The sequence below is a fragment of the Saccopteryx bilineata genome, chromosome 6 (assembly GCF_036850765.1).
Source record: "Saccopteryx bilineata isolate mSacBil1 chromosome 6, mSacBil1_pri_phased_curated, whole genome shotgun sequence".
NCBI classification, from domain to species: Eukaryota; Metazoa; Chordata; class Mammalia; order Chiroptera; family Emballonuridae; genus Saccopteryx; species Saccopteryx bilineata.
This window is the reverse complement of record NC_089495.1, coordinates 55307447-55326876: the sequence shown is the minus strand read 5'-3', so window position 1 is coordinate 55326876 and position 19430 is coordinate 55307447. Positions and strand designations below refer to the sequence as shown.

The 19430-nt window shown below is 41.6% G+C and overlaps 1 protein-coding gene across 1 annotated transcript in view; it reads left to right on the top strand.

Moving 5' to 3' along the window:
- Nucleotides 1-19430, top strand: part of GPC6 (glypican 6) — a 1376210-nt gene that overhangs the window by 1336694 nt on the left and 20086 nt on the right. The window contains exon 7 of the mRNA XM_066234964.1: nt 15323-15459. Coding sequence (XP_066091061.1) covers nt 15323-15459 — 137 coding nt within the window. The remainder of the gene's footprint in view (nt 1-15322; nt 15460-19430) is intronic.

Genomic DNA, 19430 nt, shown 5'->3' with positions numbered 1-19430 from the left:
CTATTAAATATTCACAATGTTTTTCTCCTTCAATATGTATTATTTAATATATAACCCTTTAAATATTAACCATCTTTTTACTAAAGATATGGTATATTTTATTGACATCCGGTCACATTATGCTTTCATACAGACAAAATAGGCATACAGGAATCTTTCTGAAGTCATAAGCAAATAGAGCATTTAGCCAGGTGCACACAACTGGTATGTAGGCAAGTGAATTCTAGTCTGTTCGTAATTGAGGGAGGACAGCAAGCAGCCTCTCACGGTTCACTTTTCACCCCTCACAAGGATGATCCAAGGTTAAAAAAAAAAGGTCCAGGGAAGATGGACTTTGGGCCTCAGGTAGACATAACTATGGGTAAACTCTTTGGGGGGAGATTAAAGGACCCACAGAGAAGACAAAGGTAGCAACAGTTCAAACACACCCCAGATCAGAATTTAAGAGGTCGCTTGGTAAAAAAATAAAAAAATAAAAAAATAAAAGGAAAGTACTGGAAATAGTGTGTCTTTATAAGGAATTGTAAAGACTTTAAGATGGGATTCATTCCACTTGTAGTTAAATTCTCATGGTTTTTCTCCAAGTCAAGATTACCTTTGAGATCTCCAAGGCTCTTCCATCATACCTGTGTCAATTATACTGGGAAGGACATTCATGATGACAGGAGACTAGAACCCTAATTGGAGGATTGCAAGGATCATTTGAGATTCCCCTCTCACTCCAGGGATAATCAGGTCAAAGAAAAGCACTTTTGTTGGAAAGCCTGAAGCATTTGCCCATGTCTTCTGAACTCTCCAAAGGAAAAGCCAGAAGACAGTAGATGGCAGACAATCAATCATTTATGAAATCTTACTTCCCCTAGCAGATAATCAGCAATGCTGTTCAAGTATTTATTCATTCAACAGGTATTTCTTAGACACTTGGGACATGCACAGTGCTGATTACCTAGTCTCCACTATGGAGCAGATATTCCCCTGGGAGTCAGGAAAGGGAGAAGCGGAAGACCAGAGCGGTGGCTGAAAATGATGGCTTCTGCCTGGATGAAGTCATCCCTCTGGTTGAGGTGAAAACTTGGGAGGCCATGATGCATTTTGGGTTTTTAATCTCTCTGGATAGAAATGACTAACCAGCTTTCTTTTTTTTTTTTTTTTTTTTTTTTTTTTTTTTTTTGCATTTTTCTGAAGCTGGAAACAGGGAGAGACAGTCAGACAGACTCCCGCATGCGCCCGACCGGGATCCACCCGGCACGCCCACCAGGGGGCGACGCTCTGCCCACCAGGGGGCGATGCTCTGCCCATCCTGGGCGTCGCCATGTTGCGACCAGAGCCACTCTAGCGCCTGGGGCAGAGGCCACAGAGCCATCCCCAGCGCCCGGGCCATCTTTGCTCCAATGGAGCCTTGGCTGCGGGAGGGGAAGAGAGAGACAGAGAGGAAGGCGCGGCGGAGGGGTGGAGAAGCAAATGGGCGCTTCTCCTATGTGCCCTGGCCGGGAATCGAACCCGGGTCCTCCGCACGCTAGGCCGACGCTCTACCGCTGAGCCAACCGGCCAGGGCTAACCAGCTTTCTTAATTGCCTTCATGTCAGAGTGCAGAAAGCACCAAAGAGTGAATATCAGCCAAGACTTCCTTGCTTGGGAGGAAGTATGGTGTTCTCCAGAAAGGAAATTTCCAGACAAATTCATTTAAGTGCTTCTCCAGTCCTTTGCTTATCTATGACTGTCATATTTGGTCCATGTCTGTTTAACTGCCCTAGACAAGGAGGCTAGAAAAACTTCAAGGGCAATGACTATACACTGGCCATATTTGTTTCCCCAGAGTGTAGCATAAAACCTGAATTATTAAAAGGCAAGTATGAAGTGTTCAGTGAATGAACACGAGCAACAAAAGTCTTTTTCTTATTTAACTAATGTATTAGAACTTTTTCTAAATCATAACGTACTTCCCTATCTTATTAAGTGGATTTCACTGAAATTTTTTGCTTGCTAAGTACTGGTTCTAAATACATTGTATCATCAGTCGTTGTGCTATAGACAGTGAGTGAGCTACAGAATGTTTTGATCTCATCTAGCTCTCAGCAAAATATCAGTCATAGACATCCAGTGTATTTATAACTATGTATGCATAAATTATATATAAGTGCTGCTGAAGGTGAATGCTGCATGTTGTGAAAGTTATGCAAAATTAGACACTTTTGAAGAATGAGATAAAACAAAGAATCCTTATTAATTTTACTTTATAGTTTTGCAGACATATTGAGAGTAAAAGAAATATCATGCCTGCCATTTTATTGGTGTTCACTTGTGCTTGCACTGTTTGAAATGAAAGAAATCCAAACTTCCTTTGCCAAAGTCATTTTAAGTCACTGGTCCATTTAATGAGTTAGTTAAAACTACATAATCTAATCCATAAATGCATTCCAGCACATGTGAACTGTGATAGATTTCAATACTCCAGGAGCAAGCTAATAAGGGAGGTGGAGGTGTTACTATAAGGCTCTCTCCACTAAGACATGGAAGTCTTAGTCTTCCCACAACATAATTGAGGAACAGCTATTGCCATATGGACTGATTAAGAGGCATACATATCTGAGGATGGAATAAATATTAGGAACTCTTAATTCCTTTTATACATTTATGTATTTTTATATGTAAACTTTATTATTACATAAGTGGGGAGGAGGGTCAGCTAAGAGAGATAGGAGGACCATAGCTTTTTGCTTATGATTTTCACACTACTGAAGTATTTCCCAATGACTGGGTCATGTTTACCTCTCGATGTGGGAGCCTGCTTCTGTTCTTGTCCTCAAGGCATAAAACGGAGTCTTCAGATGAACAAGAAGGAAGAGGTTGGGGGCCAGAGCAGGTACCAGTTTGTTTATCTTTTATTTGTCAATTTAAGAGTAAACTGAGCATTGTTTTTTCTATCAGAGAGAGGTGGTAGGATATCTACTAACAGCCTGTCATCTCTTCTGACAAAGACACTGTTCAAGGGCACAACATGTCCTATGAGCAATTGTTAATGGAAGCTGTCTCCTGGAAACTTGATTTGGTAGCAGTTCAAAAAGCTTGAAGTTCAACATGTTTCACAATACTAATAAATACAAGGCCAAGAGCTGGCAGTCAGATCTGTAGAAGCAGAACCTTTGATCGACCAAAAGGCATCTGGCTGTAGGTTTGCTTTTTTGTTTGTTTTTATTAAATTTTTTAAATTTATTGTGTTAACATGGATTCAAGTGTCCCACTCAATATAACACCCTTAACCCTCAACAATGTGCCCCCCATTTTACCCCTTTGCCCCCTCTGCCAACATCTCTTCCCCCTTCCTTCTGGGACTTGCTGTCTTGTTATCTTTATCTCTGTGTTAAGTATATATAGTTTCACTAAACCCTTCACCTTCTCTGATTCCATCCCTTCATCCTCCTTCCCTCTGACAGCTGACCCTCTGCTCCCATGACCCCACCTCTGCCTCTATTCCATTCTTCAGTTCACTTTGTTCTTTAGAGTCTACTTATAAGTGAGATCATATGACATTTGTCTTTTTCTTCCTGGCTTATTTCACTTAGCGTAATAAACTCCAAATCCATCCATGCCATTACAAAATGGCCACATAGTATTCTATTGTGTATATGTCCCACAGCATTTTTATCTACTCATCCACTGTCGGACACTTGGACTGTTTCCAAATCTTGGCTATTGTAAACAACGCTGCAATAAACATGGAGGTGCATATCTTCTTTTGAATCAATGTTTTGGGATTCTTAAAATATATAACTAAAGGAGGGATAGCTGGGTCAAAAGGTGGTTTCATTTTTAACTTTTTGAGGAAATGCCATACTGTTTTCTACAGTGACTGCACAAGTCTGCATTCCCACCAGCAGTGCAGGAGGGTTCCCTTTTCTCCACACCCTCACTATTACTTGGTTTACCTTTTCAAAGAGCCAGCTCTTGGTTTCATTAATCTTTTGTATTGCTTTTTAGCCTCTATGTCATTTGTTTCTGCTCTGATCTTTATTATTTCCTTCCTTCTACTTCCAAATGGTTTTATTTGTTGTTCTTTTTCTACTTATTTTAGGCACAGGGTTAGGTTGTTTATTTGAGCTTTTTCTTGCTTCTTCTGGTATGTCTATAATGCTATGAACTTCCCTCTTAGGACTGCTTTCTCTGTGTCTCATAGATTTGAGGTTGTTATAGTATATTCCTTTTCATTTGTTTCAAGGAAATTTTTTATTTCTTTTTTAATCTCATTGTTAACCCATGTGTTACTTAATAACATGCTATTTACCTTTTAAGTGTTTGAATGTTTTCCAGTTTTTCTATTGTAGTTAATTTCTAGTTTCATGTCACTGTGATCAGAGAAGATGCTTGATATGATTTCCATCTTCTTAAATTTATTGAGACTTGTTTTGTGTCCTAATATGTGGTCTATCCTAGAAAATGTAGCATAAGCACTTTAAAAGAATGCACATTCTGCTGCTTTGAGGTGAAATGTTCTGAAGATATCTATTAAATCTAGTTGATCTTATGTCTCCTTTAAGATAGCTGTTTCTTTCTTAATTTTCTGGAGGATCTTAATTGTCTGGAGAATCTATCCATTGATGTTACTGGGGTATAAAAATCCCCTACTATTAGAATATTGCTGTCGATCTCACCCTTTCTGTTCATCACAATCTGCTTTATATATTTAGGTGCTCCTGTATTGCATGCATAGATATTTACAATGATTGTATCCTTCTGTTCAATTGTTCCCTTTATCATTATGTAATAACCTTCTTTGTCCCTTACTATAGCATTTGTTTTAAACTCTACTTTGTCAGATATAAGTATTGTTACCTCATCTTTTTTTTATTTCCATTTGCATGAAATATTTTTTTCTATCCCTTCACTTTTGATCCATGTTTATCTTTTGTTCTGAGATGGATATCTTGTAGACAGCATATATATGGGTCCTATATTTTTATCCATGCAGCTACCCTATGTCTTTTGATTGAAGCACTTAATCCATTTACATTTACGGTTATTGTTGATATGTACCTATTTATTGCCATTTTACTCTTTAAACCTACAACCTTCTATCTCTAATTATCTTTTTTCCTTTGTTCTTTTTACAGCAGGCCCCTTAACATTTCTGGCAGTACTGGTTTAGTTGTAATGAATTATTTGAGCCTCTTTTTTGTCAAGAAGCTTTTTATTTCTCCTTCAATTCTAAATGATAGCCTTGCTGGATAAAGTAGTCTTGGTTGTAGGTTCTTGTTTTGCATCACTTTGAATATTTCTTGTCAATCCCTTCTGGCTTGAAGTGTTTCTGTTGAGAAGTCAGATATTATCCTTATGGGGGCTCCTTTGTAGTTAATTAACTGCTTTTTTCTCTTGAAGCTTTTAGTATTCTTTCTTTGTCTCTTAACTTTGGCATGTTAATTATGTCTTGGTATAGGCCTCCTTGGGTTCATCATTAATGGGACTCTCTGTGCTTCTTGGACTTCTGTGACTTTTTCCTTCATCAGTTCAGAGAAATTTTCAGCTATGATTTCTTCAAACAGGTTCTCTAACACTTTGTTCATTCTCTTCTCCTTCAGGAACCCCTGTGATACGGATGTTGTTTTTCTTTATGTTGTCACAAAGCTCTCTGAGAGTCTCCTCTGTTTTTTTGAGTTGCTTTTCTTTTTGTTGGTCTGCTTCTTTGCTTAAATATATCTTGTCCTCTAAATCACTAACTTAATCCTTTGCTTCATCAAGCCTACTCTTGATTTCTTCTAGTGCTACCTTAATTTCCAATATTGTTATTTGTCATTTCTGACTGGTTTTTTTTCTATGATTCCAATGTCCTTTTTAATGTTGTCTATCTCTTTGTTCCATATCACATTTTGGTCATCCATTGTTGCTCTAAGATCCTTGAGCACCCTAATAACCATTATTTTAAACTCTGCATCTGATGGTTTGGTTATTTTGATTTCATTTAGTTTTTTTTTCTAGGCATTTCTCTTGTTGATTCATTTGGATCATATTTCTTTGTCTGCCCATTTTGTTTGTGTATTAGGTGGCTCTGTTCTAATTTTGAAATTTGCTGTGGTGTCTTTATGAGAAAGATGGGTGCAGTGGTGCTGACCACCTGAGCTCCTTGCTCTAGGAATGTTTCTTGGGGATAACATTTATCCTTCTATTGTATTGGAATATTGGATGCTGTTGGTCCTTTCATGGGTGTGATTATCCCTACAGGCTGGCTGGCTCTAAGGGTCAACCTTGATCATGTGTATTAGACACTGTACAGTGTCTGTCCTGTTGTATGTATTTATTCTCCACAGTGTCTGGTGTCTGTTGGACTCCTCCTTTGGGCATGCTGCTTGTGTAGTTAGCTGAGTCTAGCATTGGTGTAGTTAGCTACTCACTATTGGTTGTGTTGGTTCTGGCTTCTCTTGGGTTGGTGTTAGCAGTTCTTGGTAACTGACCATGGGCTACCTATCTGGAGCTACTACTCTGTTTGCTGTTTGTGTTTGCTGTGCCTGAATATGGTGGGAAGGGCCAACTTTTGCATAAAGATCAGCTTCCTCTGCTTAGAGAAAAGCCCCAAGCTCTGTAAGATTTGCCTCCACTTTTCAACTGCTCTGTCTCTTCTTGCAGCTGCCTTGTCTTCCCACAGTCTTCTATAGAGAGACTATAGTGTCAGCTTAAACTGGCCTACCTACTCCTTTACAGCTTGCAAGCTTGCTGGGTTAAGGCAGCTGAGGTTGGGAACACAACATTAGTGGGACCCTCTACTTCAGGGGGTCTCTTGGTCAGGAGCTCAGTAGGGGGAAAGTGGTCCCTACTCCAGAGCCTAATCCCTCAGACACTGCCAGATACTCCAATTCTATTTCTCCCCAGCGAGGTGAGCTGCAGGTTCAGATTGGGTGGGGCTGATAGTTCCCTCTGCAGAAGTTCTTCCAGCTGGAGAGCCCCTTGTCTCAGGAAAGAAAACTGAGAGAGTCCTCCCCTGGGACTGACTGTGCCCCCCCCCAAAAGTGGCTAAGCCTCTTGACCAGATCCCACAATAGTCTCCAGGGGAACCACACCTTGAATGTCCATGGTCCAAGCCTCTTTCCTTACCCCCTATGGAACCTATCCCAGCGGGGAAGGATATCCAGGACCCAAGCCTGCTGACTGTGAAACTCCACCCTGTCCGATGTGCTCAAGCCACTGTGCCAGTGATGATCACAGAGAGCAGAGCTCTCTTCAGCTGAGCCTGGTGTCTGATGAGCCCTCCCTTCAGACATGCCACCAGCAAGGGTCATTAGGTCCTGACCATTACTTTCCTCAGCTGGCCACTGGATGTGCCAGCCCCGGGCTTCCCTGAAGGAAACCCAGTGCAGACTAATGGAAGACACTGTCCGTAACTGTTTCTCAACAACCTTCTTGGAGCTTCAAGCAATCCAGAGTTTGTGGCTGCCTCTGATGGGCCCAGATGCACATGGAAACACCAATCTGCATACCTAAGCTGATTTTTACCCACACTTGGCCTAGGGGAAGGTCAACAAAAGGCCAAGGTTCTCTGAGACCACCTCCTGCAGCCTCTGTCTGCTGGCTGCTTGTTGGGGTCGGTCACTGAAATAAAACCTCTACTAGAGTCTAGTGCTTATAGCAATTAAGGGATTAGGAAGGGTGGTGGGTGTGGCTAGGTCTCTAGGCCCCAGGTGTCAGTCTGTCCAGACTTTTTTCACAGATCTCAGTAATGTGTGACCCCAATAGTCTGGTGGGTATGGCCTCTGACACCCAGAAATATGGTCTGCTTGCAGTCTGGACAGTTTCTACTGAATCTCCTGTGAGGAAGAAGCATGAGTCATAGTCTCAGGAGAGTGTGGTTGGGGGGGGGAGCGGTAAGCTCCAGCCTCAACATCAAAAAACTAAGTCACTGATGTACCCCCTGCCTCCTGGCTTCTCAGAATGGCTCAGTCTCCACAGGATGGGGCATGAGGGATTCCTGAGAGTGGGGCAGTTGCTTTTCTCCAGGCTGATGCCCCTCAGAGGGGACTGCTCAACCCAAGAAAGATGGTGATTATTACAGTATTGGAGAATGACTCAGCACAGGGTTTCTGGTGGCCATCCCTCACAGTGTCTTTCCCTAGATCACCAACTTACACTCTCCTCACACGATTCTAGTCCTCTCAACCCGACTTCTGCCAGAACCCTGAGTACATGGCTGTGAATGATTTTTTCTTTGCTGGCCCTTTAAGACCTCCAACCTCTGTCTCTTTCTTGCAGACAGAAACCTCAGCTCTTTTCATTTCCAAATCCTGTGTGGACACCTCTTCTAGGTTCTGGTGCTCTAGGTTGGGCATGCAGCGTGGGGATGAGCACCCACACCTCTCAGGATGACCCTCCTTGCAGTGAGAATCCCTCGGGACCCTCAGCCGCCCCTCGCTCCTGGGAGCAGGGCAGCCTTTGATGCGTCTCTGCCCTTCCTACCAGTCTCGATGTGACTTCTGTGATCCTTGGTTGTAGACTCCTCTTCATTACTCCAAAGTTGGGTTTTCAAGATGATTATTCTTAAATTTATTTTTAAATTTATTTTTAGTCCTGGGAAATGAGAGTTGGAATGTCCACCTACTCTGTTGCCATCTTGGAATCTCTAGGTTAACTTCTTCATATCAGAACTCTCTGGTCTGATATGGAAATTTCTCCTGGTCAGTGGCCGAGGTTGCAAGTGACAGGGCTTTGGAATTAAGCTCTGCATAAGTGGGCTTCTCTCCACCTGCCTGTAAAAACTGTGGAGGCTTTTAACCAGAAAAGACAAGGTCTTTGGAGCAGATTCCTTTTTTCTAATGTGCTATCCCCTGGGAGGACCCAGATGTTAAGGTTGACTTCTTCACTAGTTTTTGGGAAAAGTTCACTCAGACCTCCTTGAATTGAGATAATCTCCACCTAAGTTTGAAGAAAAATTGAATAAAACATTCATTTGAGAAAACTGACAGGAGCATGTTTGTCTCACTGGTGACACCAGGAAACAGGTTTCCTTGCATTAAGTACCTTTCATGTATATCTAAAAAGATAACTTTCCAGAAAGTGAAATACGTTACATTCTGGCTTTTTTTTTTTTTTCTGAAGCTGGAAACGAGGAAAGACAGTCAGACAGACTCCCGCATGCGCCCGACCAGGATCCACCCGGCATGCCCACTAGGGGGTGATGCTCTGCCCACCAGGGGGCGATGCTCTGCCCCTCCGGGGCGTTGCTCTGTTGTGACCAGAGCCACTCCAGCACCTGGGGCAGAGGCCAAGGAGCCATCCCCAGCGCCCGGGCCATCTTTGCTCCAATGGAGCCTCTCTGCAGGAGGGGAAGAGAGAGACAGAGAAGAAGGAGAGGGGGAGGGGTGGAGAAGCAGATGGGCGCTTCTCCTGTGTGCCCTGGCCAGGAACTGAACCCGGGACTTCTGCACGCCAGGCCGATGCTCTACCACTGAGCCAACCGGCCAGGGCCTGTTACATTCTGGCTTTTAAAAGGTCAACTATAAATACACTTCATAAAATAGACAGCACTTATCCCTAAATATCTCAGCATGAATTTCCTAAAAGCAACCACAATGTCTTTTATATAATCACAGTGCCATCATTATACATAAGAATATTAATAGTAATTGAATAATAGTGTCTACTATTTATTTATATTCAAAATTTCACAGTTACTTCAAAACTCTCTCTTATAGATGGATGCCCATCTCCAAATTCAGGATTCAGTAAATTAATAGCATTTGGTTCGTTATGCCATTGGAGTTGCTTTTCATTTACAATTTCCTTTCCTTTTTTTTTCATCCTCTTTTAAAGAGTTGAGGCCTTTATCTCACGTAATATCCCACACACTGACTGTGTTTGACCATTTAAGAATAGTGTTAGCTGGCGCCTCTATCTCTAGTATTTCCTGTAAAGTTGTTAAGTCAGTATCTTGATGAGATTCAGGTTCAATATTTGGAACAAGATTACTTTTTAAATGTTGGCAGACAACAGTGTTTGGACAGTTCTTTCTGCTCTTTGATTTTGCTAATCCCTTTAAAAACAAAGTACCCCACTTTGCCAGTTTTCTCCTTTTCGTTGAATTTTACGATTCTGTAAGAGTAGGCATGAAAATGGTTCCACTTTCCTCCTAGAGTCAAATATCCAGGACCCTTTGACAGGCCTTAAAATTAGAGTCTATGTCTCTACTGAAGCCAATAGTTGAAATTATGAGAAATTAGAATAAACTCCATATAAATTCTAAAAGGAGGCTCCTCTTTCCCCTGTGGATCCAGACAGTATTTATTTGCATCAGAGTCCTGTGGTATAACAGGAGTTGTTTAACTTTCAGGATCTCTCAACAGCATAAATGAAAAATGTTTAATACTTAGGTATAACTTATTATAGTATTTGATACAAAAGTATAACATACTGGAAAAATGATAAATATAATTTGCAAGTATTGGAGAAAATTAATTTGTCCTTGAATAGCTCATATGGGAAAAAGAGAAAAGAAATTGTAAATCCCATATTTGATTCAAGGTCTTTGTTCTCATAGGTTTTCATTATTAATAAATTAGGACTCACTATCACTTTTTAACAACACATTTGCACTAAGGATGCTTGTTAACATAAAGCTTTGCTCATTACTGTAGACACCTCATTTTCAGCAAAGAAAAAAAAACTTAGGTCTAGAGCTACAGCTTAGTAGTCCCATATATTATTCAGAAATAAAAATAATAAAAAGAAATGTTTCTAGCCAATGTGAGTATTGAAAAACTTCTTGAAACTGAAAAAGAAACTGCCAACATTCGTTGTTCTTTAGAACTGAAGGCATATTCCTCTCCAGTGGCTAATAACATTCATTTTTCCAGCTGTCTATATCCCCATCCCAGTCGGAAAGTGAATCGACCCACGTTTCTGTGCAGAATGTTAAAACAGCATTTACATATCTCACCGCTCCCCTGCTGTTATCTCCTTCCCTTGCACAGTGAAAATGCCTGGCCGCTGAAATGCCAGGGTGAACACAGCCTGACCATGAAACGTGCTGTAGTGAATCATCAGAACGGACACACACCCTCCTCACTCTGCTGCACAGCCTGACATGAAGGCGCACGTTGTTTGACCCCAACTATTTTGTGTTAGCAGTATTGTCTGTGACCTGGAAACAGAGTGGGGTAATTCGATCCACTTTCTCAATCAACATTTATTAAGCACCTATTTCTGCAGAAATCTGTGGGACTGACTTGTCCTGGTCTGCCCAGGGCTTCCCAATGTTAGCATGAAAATTCAGAGCCCTACAATCCCCCTGTGTCCCAGACACACTGAAGCGATTGCACTAAGACAAACTAGAACCTTGTCTTGCCTCAAAAAGTGTGTAATCTAAGAGCAAATCAGAAAAGTAAACTAGTTAAGTATGGGGTGGTCAGTACTTAACATCATGACCAGGGCACTATGGAACTCATAGATGAATCTAAATCTTTCTTGAGTACAGAGGACACACCTTATAAGAAACAAGACTTGAGTTTGAGTTTAAGAATGAGCAGCACAGCATGCACGGTTAAATTCTGAAAATACCAAAAGAGGATATACCTCTGGAACATCATGCAATTTGATTCTTTCTCTGTGTCTCAATATATATATATGTATTTGTTTCAGATTCCCACAGCGTAAAGGTGGGAATTCAGTTATGAAGTAATCATAAAAGGGATACTTATTCTTGGTATACTTTATAATGGGACAGAATAAACCTTACAGTGTTTCAGTTTGGTATTCTGAATTAATTATGGATATGTAGCACCTTCCTCTGGGGTTGGTGCTTGAGAACAGTTAGAATGAGTGGCCTGGAGGTGGTGGCCCAGATTGGAGGTTAAGGACACCAAAGCTGAACAAATCAAATGGGAGAGATTTTATTTATTTATTTTTAAATCTTAATTTTGAAGAAACTTTAAACTTACCAAAAAATGTATTTAAAAAATTATACACCTCCATCTAGGTTCACAGATTATTAAATAGTTGCCACATTTACTTTCTCTCTTTCTCTGTACATCTGTGTACTGATTATTATTGTTATTATTAAACCATCTTAGAGTAAGTTGCAGAAATCATAACCCTTTCATTCTAAATACTTTCACAGGTATCTGTTAGGAAAATGACACTCTTCTATATTATGGCGGTACAATTTTATTTTCAGGAAATTTAACATTAATACAATACTATTAATATGGAATTATTATTCACGTTTTTCCAACTATCTCAATAATATTCTTTATGGAAATTATTTCATAATCTAGAGTCCTATCCAGAACGGTGTGCTGCATTTGGACACCATGCCTCTCATTCTCCTTAAACCAGAAGAACTTTCCAGCCTTTCTTTGTCTTTTATGCTTGGCAGCTTAAGAAATACAGGCCGGTTGTTTTGCAGAAGGTCCCTCAGTTTGGGTTTATCTGATGTGTCTCATAATTGGATTTAGGTTATGAATTATGGCTGCAAAAGTGATGTGTCCTTCCTGTCACATCACATCAGGAGGTGCACAGTGTCAACCTGTCCCATGACGTTGATCACGTGGGCAAGGTGGGGAACTGCCAATTTTTCTGCACTGTAAAACGACCAGCTTTCTCCTTGTAATAATAATAACCTGTGTGGGTAGAGGCAGAGTAAGGTCAGTTGAGGTCCCAGGCACAAAAGAAAATATTGGGCTCCTTACATTGGAAAAAAGTGTAAAGTTGGGGTTTTGTGGGGCCCTTCAGAAGTCAGGGCCCAGGGCGCATGCCTGGTGCACCTGCCGTTAAATCCGCCTCTGTGTGGGGGGATACTTTGAGATTGTGTAAATATCTTGTTCTCCACCAAATGTTTTACCTAACATTTTTTGTATTTGTCCTAGTTTGCCAGGGCTCCTGTAGCCAAGTACCACCAACTGGGTGGCATACAGTAACAGAAACTTACTATTTCACAGTGTGAGGTCTGGAAGTCTGACAGCCAAGTGTCAGCAGGGTTGGTTCCCTGAGGCTGTGGGGAGAGGCTGCCCCAGGCCTCCCCCATTTTCTGGTGCTTTGCTGGCACTCCTTGGAGCTCCTTGGCTCACGGCTGCATCACCCGATCTCTGCCTTCATCTTCACACAGCCTTCTCCTTCTGTGTCTCTCTTCGTGTCCAAACTTTCCCTTTTTATAAAGACAAATTCATACTGGATCAGGGCCCACCCTAATGACCCCATTTTAACTTGATCATCTCTAAAAACCTTATTTCCACATAAAGTCACTTTCAAACGTACTGGTAGTTATGACTCCAGCATCTTTCGGGGTGGGGGGCTAAGTAATTCAACCCACAACAGCATCTGTTGATGCGACTTACTGAGATCAATTATTACTGTAGCAGTCCAGAATGGTGATTCTTTTCTAACTATCTCTCTTTCAACATTTATTAACTGGAAATTCAGGGGTTGGGTTTTTTTGTAATTGATAAACAGAATGTACACTCAACCATGGCTGGATAGAAATGTCACTTATCTTTAAAACAAAAGAATAAGAGCAAATAATAACAAACGCACACATCTGTGCCTGGAGAGGTATGCGGAAAGAGACAGGCTCTTATTGCAAACTTTCCTCCCCAGTCACACTGGCTAGGAGGAGAGCTGGGGACAGCTGGGGACCCAGGTCATAGGAATGAGGGTGAAGCAGAGAATGGAGGTTTTAGGTTATCCTCAACATTTCCTGTGTGTAAGCTACTTCTTAGAATGTCATTATTCATGGGGTTTTTTTTCACACTTTATAACAAAGTAACATCGTACTAGTCAAAGATAGGTAGCACATTCTCTGATCCAACATTCTGGTCATCTATACGAGTGAGCAGACTGAAGTCTCTGAGCTGAAGTCTCTGTCATTGTCAGCATCACCTTTAAGCACAGGCCAGAGGCTAGGATTCTGGAACTACTGAGAAACATGACAAGAGCTCAAATAAAATGCCAGAGTATTTTATTTCTCTGTGTTCACTCTTAAACCTGATCTTTGAAATTTTTTTCTCAAATCTATACTCCATCTACAGTAAACATAGAATACCTTGTGTCCAAAGGGTATTGATCTCAATGTACAAAGACACCATTAAGCCTCAGTGGTTCTCCCTGCTAGCATGCTATATGTAGATTTGCTAGGAATGCCATAACGCAGTACCAGAGACTAGGTGGTTTGAACCACAGGAATTTATTGTCTCACACTTCTAGAAGTTAGAAGTTCGAAATGAAGGTGTCAGCAGGGTTGGTTCCTTCTGAAGACTGTGAGGAAAGGATCCTTCCCAGGCCTTTTCCCTTTACTTGTAGATGGATGTCTTCTTCTTCTGTCTCCTCACATGGTCTTCCCTTTACACAGAGCTCTATGTCCAAATTTTCCCTTTTTGTAAGAAGACCAGTCATACTGGCTTGGGGCACCCTAATGGCCTCATTTTAAACTTTCTCACCTCTGAAAAGACCATATCTCTAAATAGGATCTCATTCTGAGGTACTGAGGGTCAGGACTTCAGCATATGAATTTGGAGAACATAATTCAACCAATAACTGGCATTTCAAACATCTATAGACTTTCCCAGTGTCTATGTAGGTAGAACAGGAAATCAAGGTTGTGACTGCATGAACTGATATGTTAATTATGGAAGCAGAATGGTACTAGAGTTGGCTCCCTACCATTTCCCCAGGTGCACAGTCAATCCTGAGCCTGATAACACTAAAGATGGTGTTACTAAGCTTCTCTGGGCCATCCACCCATAGAGCTGTGAATTTTACACTTCACTGTATTTGGACTGATTTTTTTTTCTCTCTGGCACCATCAAAGTGTATTTGGGTTGCTGCTCACCATCCCAGTGTTTGTTATATAGGCTTGTCAATTAGTCAAAAGCAGAGTCACCAGCAGCTGAATTAGTGACAATATGTGTTTTTTGCAGAAACAAGTAGACCATTGGGAAAGGCATTTACCTCTTGGTACATTGATTAGGTGTATTTATCTGACATCCAGGCAAGTGAATTCTAAAGAATGCATTTGTGGTGTTTGCAGTAGGACATACTTACTTCTCCCACTTGGAGAGAGACTCGAAGCCAGGAAGATGCTTCATAAGTTTTTAACTGAAAGGACAGAGGGGCAGAAAAGATGGAAAACAGAAAACCAATTACCTGAGAACTCTCTAGTAAGAAGCTGGCAGAAGATCAAGGGGGCAGGGAGCAAGGCTGTCCTGGACAATAAATCCTGTCTCTCTCTTAAAACTGAGAGTCTGTACTCATCCTATTACAGATTCTCTAACCTTCACCTGAGCAGTGTCTTTGTCTAGAAACCAGCGATGCTCGGGGAGAAATAGTCACTGTCTTCCCTTGCTTTCTTGATCAGGTCACAGACATAAAAGAGAAACTGAAGCTCTCTAAAAAGGTCTGGTCGGCATTGCCCTACACCATCTGCAAGGATGAAAGCGTGACAGCAGGCACATCCAATGAAGAGGAATGCTGGAATGGGCACAGCAAAGCCAGGTGAGGGGTGACTCGCTGTTCTTGGGGACGGGGCTCTGCTCCTCCACCTCTGGAAGACACTCCTGGCACCACTCTGCAGAACCTGTTTATGCAAAAAGCAACAGAGGGTAGAGGGCACAAGTTGTCACTTAGCAACAGCTGTTTAGAGTGACAGGTGTGATAGGCTCCTGGGAGCACTTACTCTTAAGGTGCCATTAAGCATGGAATCCTTGTTCTGAATGCCTTGCCTCTGGGTGAGGATGGAGGCATGGTGACAGATGCCAAGTTATAGATCTCTGAAATCACGAAGAGCCTTTTATGTTCACTTAATGACTGTAAGATAGCAGAGCTGTTTTTATCCACAATTACATTTGCTTGGCTTGCTGCGTTGTTTGGGGGGTTTTATTTTGTTTGTTTGTTTGTTTGTTTTTATCACAATTTAAACCAGAAGTGGAAATTCAACTTTAATTTTTTCACTTTTTGAAAAAAAAATTATTTTTGGAGTGCTCATTAAAAAGGGCAGGGGGACGGGCCCTGGCCGGTTGGCTCAGCGGTAGAGCATCGGCCTGGCGTGCAGGAGTCCCGGGTTCGATTCCCGGCCAGGGCACACAGGAGAGGTGCCCATCTGCTTCTCCACCCCTCCCCCCTCCTTCCTCTCTGTCTCTCTCTTCCCCTCCCGCAGCCAAGGCTCCATTGGAGCAAAGATGACCGGGCGCTGGGGATGGCTCTGTGGCCTCTGCCTCAGGCGTTAGAGTGGCTCTGCATGCAACAGAGTGACGTCCCAGATGGGCAAAGCATCGCCCCCTGGTGGGCATGCCGGGTGGATCCCAGTCGGGCGCATGCAGGAGTCTGTCTGACTGCCTCCCCGTTTCCAGCTTCGGAAAAATGAAAAAAAAAGGGTAGGGGAACACAGAATGACCGAGGGACAATCATAAAAGTATTTTCATAGGTCCTGCATCTCAAAAAGCCCCACTGGGATCTCCTGATGAGAAGTGGCTCCATTTTCACCCTGCTGCTTCACAGCCCGGTACTATCGCCACTTGACAGAGGATTTCTGAATTCTTTCATTCAGCCCAGAAATGGGCTTTGCCTGAGTTTTCACAGGGTGGAGAATTTGGAAAGGAGGGCAAGCAGCGCAGCCACCAGGGGCGGGTCTGCCTGAAGCCTTCCCAGCAGGGATACAAGTGGGTAGAGCAGCTGGTAAATTGGCCTCAGGAAATCTTTGGGGATTGACCAGCAGGTGTAGGAGTGGGGGCCCCGGGTGTGGGGGTCTGTTCTGGAGCCTTATTGGGTGGCTGTAAATGTATGAAGCAACTATGATCAAGAGGGAACAAGAAGAGACATGGATATTAAGTTCAGAAGATACTGCAGAAGGTAAGCAGGGGTACAAGTGAGATGTCCATTAGGTATTATTTCTTACACTGTAGAGTTGCATTTTTAGCATCTATTGGAAATCATATTGTTAAGTATACTAAAAATTAAGTTTTCCATAGTAAAAACTAGACAGCTGTGGAAAAAGCTGTATTTCAAGTAGCCTCAGAATATTCATATCCAAATCTTAGATCATGAGGTTCAGAAAGATATCCATGATATCAATAAGACAGACCCCAAAAATGCTTAGTAATTTACCAGTGTACAGCCTTTTAGGACAGACACCTTAAGCCAGCAAATCCCGCTAAGATTTAACAGACTCTAATGTGCCTTTTCCTGATGTCTGTGCAGAAAGATACTGTAAAAGAGGACCAGATGGAAAGTGTTTGACTGTACGAGTTGCTCTGTTGCCCATCCGTGTTTACCTTTCAGCCTTGACTAAAATGAAAACTGTGTTTTCAACTACGTTCCCATGGATGGTTACACAAGTTGCTGGATATTGGTGCATATGCAACTTTTTACAAAAGGAAATTAAAAAAAAATAGTTGCAGGTGTGGATTGGGAACTATACTCCATCAAGAAAATGAATGAGGGCTCTGGTTGGTTGGCTCAGTGGTAGAGCATCAGCCCAATGTGTGTATATCCTGGTTCGATTCCAGGTCAGGACACACAGAAGTGACCATTTGCTTCTCCACCCTTCCCCCTTCTTTCTCCCTCTCTCTCTGTTCCCCTCCTGCAGCCATGGCTTGATTGGTTCCAGCACATTGGCCTCGGAAGCTGAGGAAGGCTCCATGGCCTCTGCCTCAGGCACTTTAAACAAAAAATAGGCTCTGTTACTGAGCATTGGCCCCAGATGGGCAAAGCATCACCCTCTAGTGGGCTTGCCAAATGGACCCGGGTCAGGGTGCATGCCAGAGTCTGTCACTCTGCCTCCCCTCCTCTCACTATAAAAAAGAAAGAAAGAAAATGAATGGAGAAGATAAAGATGATTGAAGTTAGAGCTAGAGGTGACTGGGATGGTTCAGCCAGGTTCCTCATTGTGCACATCAGGAGCGCATACAAGGAAAACGATTAGCTCAAGGATACCCAGTTAATAAGGGTGACAGCTGAAACGTCCCAAATCCTAGCCCAGTATTCTTTTCAATTCTATATCCTGCCCCTAAAAAAAATGACAGTTGAATACAGCCCTTCCTAGGTTAGGAGAATAACTGAAATAGATCCTTAGTTTTGTAAAAGATTTTGTGAATCTACATTCAATAAGTCCGTCATTCCATCAGTGGTATCTTTAAGCACGCCCTCTGTCTGGCAAGGCTCTCTGGATTAAATGCTGTTGTCTGTCAACATATGAAAAGGCACAGTGGCTAGAGAGAAAATAATGAATTTTGGAACTTCAAGTACCATACTGTTTGTGGGAAAGTAGGTTTGTGAAAAGACCACATAATTGGAGAAGTTTCTGGAACAGTACTCAGGGACCAGATTTGAATTTTATCCTGAGATCTATGGGAAGCCGCTGAAAGACTTTATGCAAGTGAGGGACACTATCAAATTTAATGCAATAAAGTCATTAGTAGGAATATTCCAGAATATAACCCAGTATATTATTAAAAAGATAAGGCTGTCAAATTTTTGTGACTTGAACTATACTCCTAATGAAAAATGATAATTTAATGGTTTCTTTTATTTCCTTTTAAAAAATTCTCCTATTGGAATGGAATGTTAATATTATAACTTTCTATTTATGGCATAATACGTAGATAATCAAAAGACTTGTTGAATTAAATTTAATTGAAGGTTTCTTCTCATTCAGTATTAATTAATCTTGACAGTTTTTCACTTAAAAAATTTCACTGAAATTTTACTGAACTATTTTGTAAGTTGAAAATTCCATTTGTAATGCAGATAGTAACCTACTTTTCTCCTACTTTCGAAGTATGGATTTTCAGAAGACAGGTGTTTAACAATGCTTGTGAAAAAAAGAAGAAAGATAAATAGAAAGATTATTCTTATCATCCCCCTGAAATAAAAGAACCAGATTTTTAAAAAATCTATCCACAGGTGGAATAGAGATACTTACTAGCATTGAGCGTCACAGTCTGGGGTTTTTGCACTGAAACCTGTAAAAGGAGACCACTAATCACCCAGACAGTTCTCCCTCTCTCTACGTTTTATCCAGCAGACTCCTTCAGCCCCATTCTTCAGTTCACGTCCACTCCTGCAGCCCTTTTATTAATCTAAGTATTTAATCAAGCTTGTCTTCCATCACCCATATTTCTCCTGATTATTTTCTGAATGCTACTCCATAACTCTTTACCACATTTCCTTTCATTCAGAAATGTATCTATTTCACATTTGAAAATTTCTGAGATCAAAATGACTCCTACAGTGGTTATGTCTATTTACTCCAAAGGTTATTTTGTTTTTTCAAATATCTGGTATCAAATGGATGACACTTGTTGCAATTAATAACTTGAAACAGGAGGCACGTAGATGTGCTGCTCTAGCAGTCACAGGGGAAATCTGCTGTGTTGAGATAAAGGTCAAGGGTATGTGAGTGCTGGCTCCCTTAGAATATGAATATACCTTTGTCCCCAGCCCCCACCCTTACCCATCCCTGGCAGATG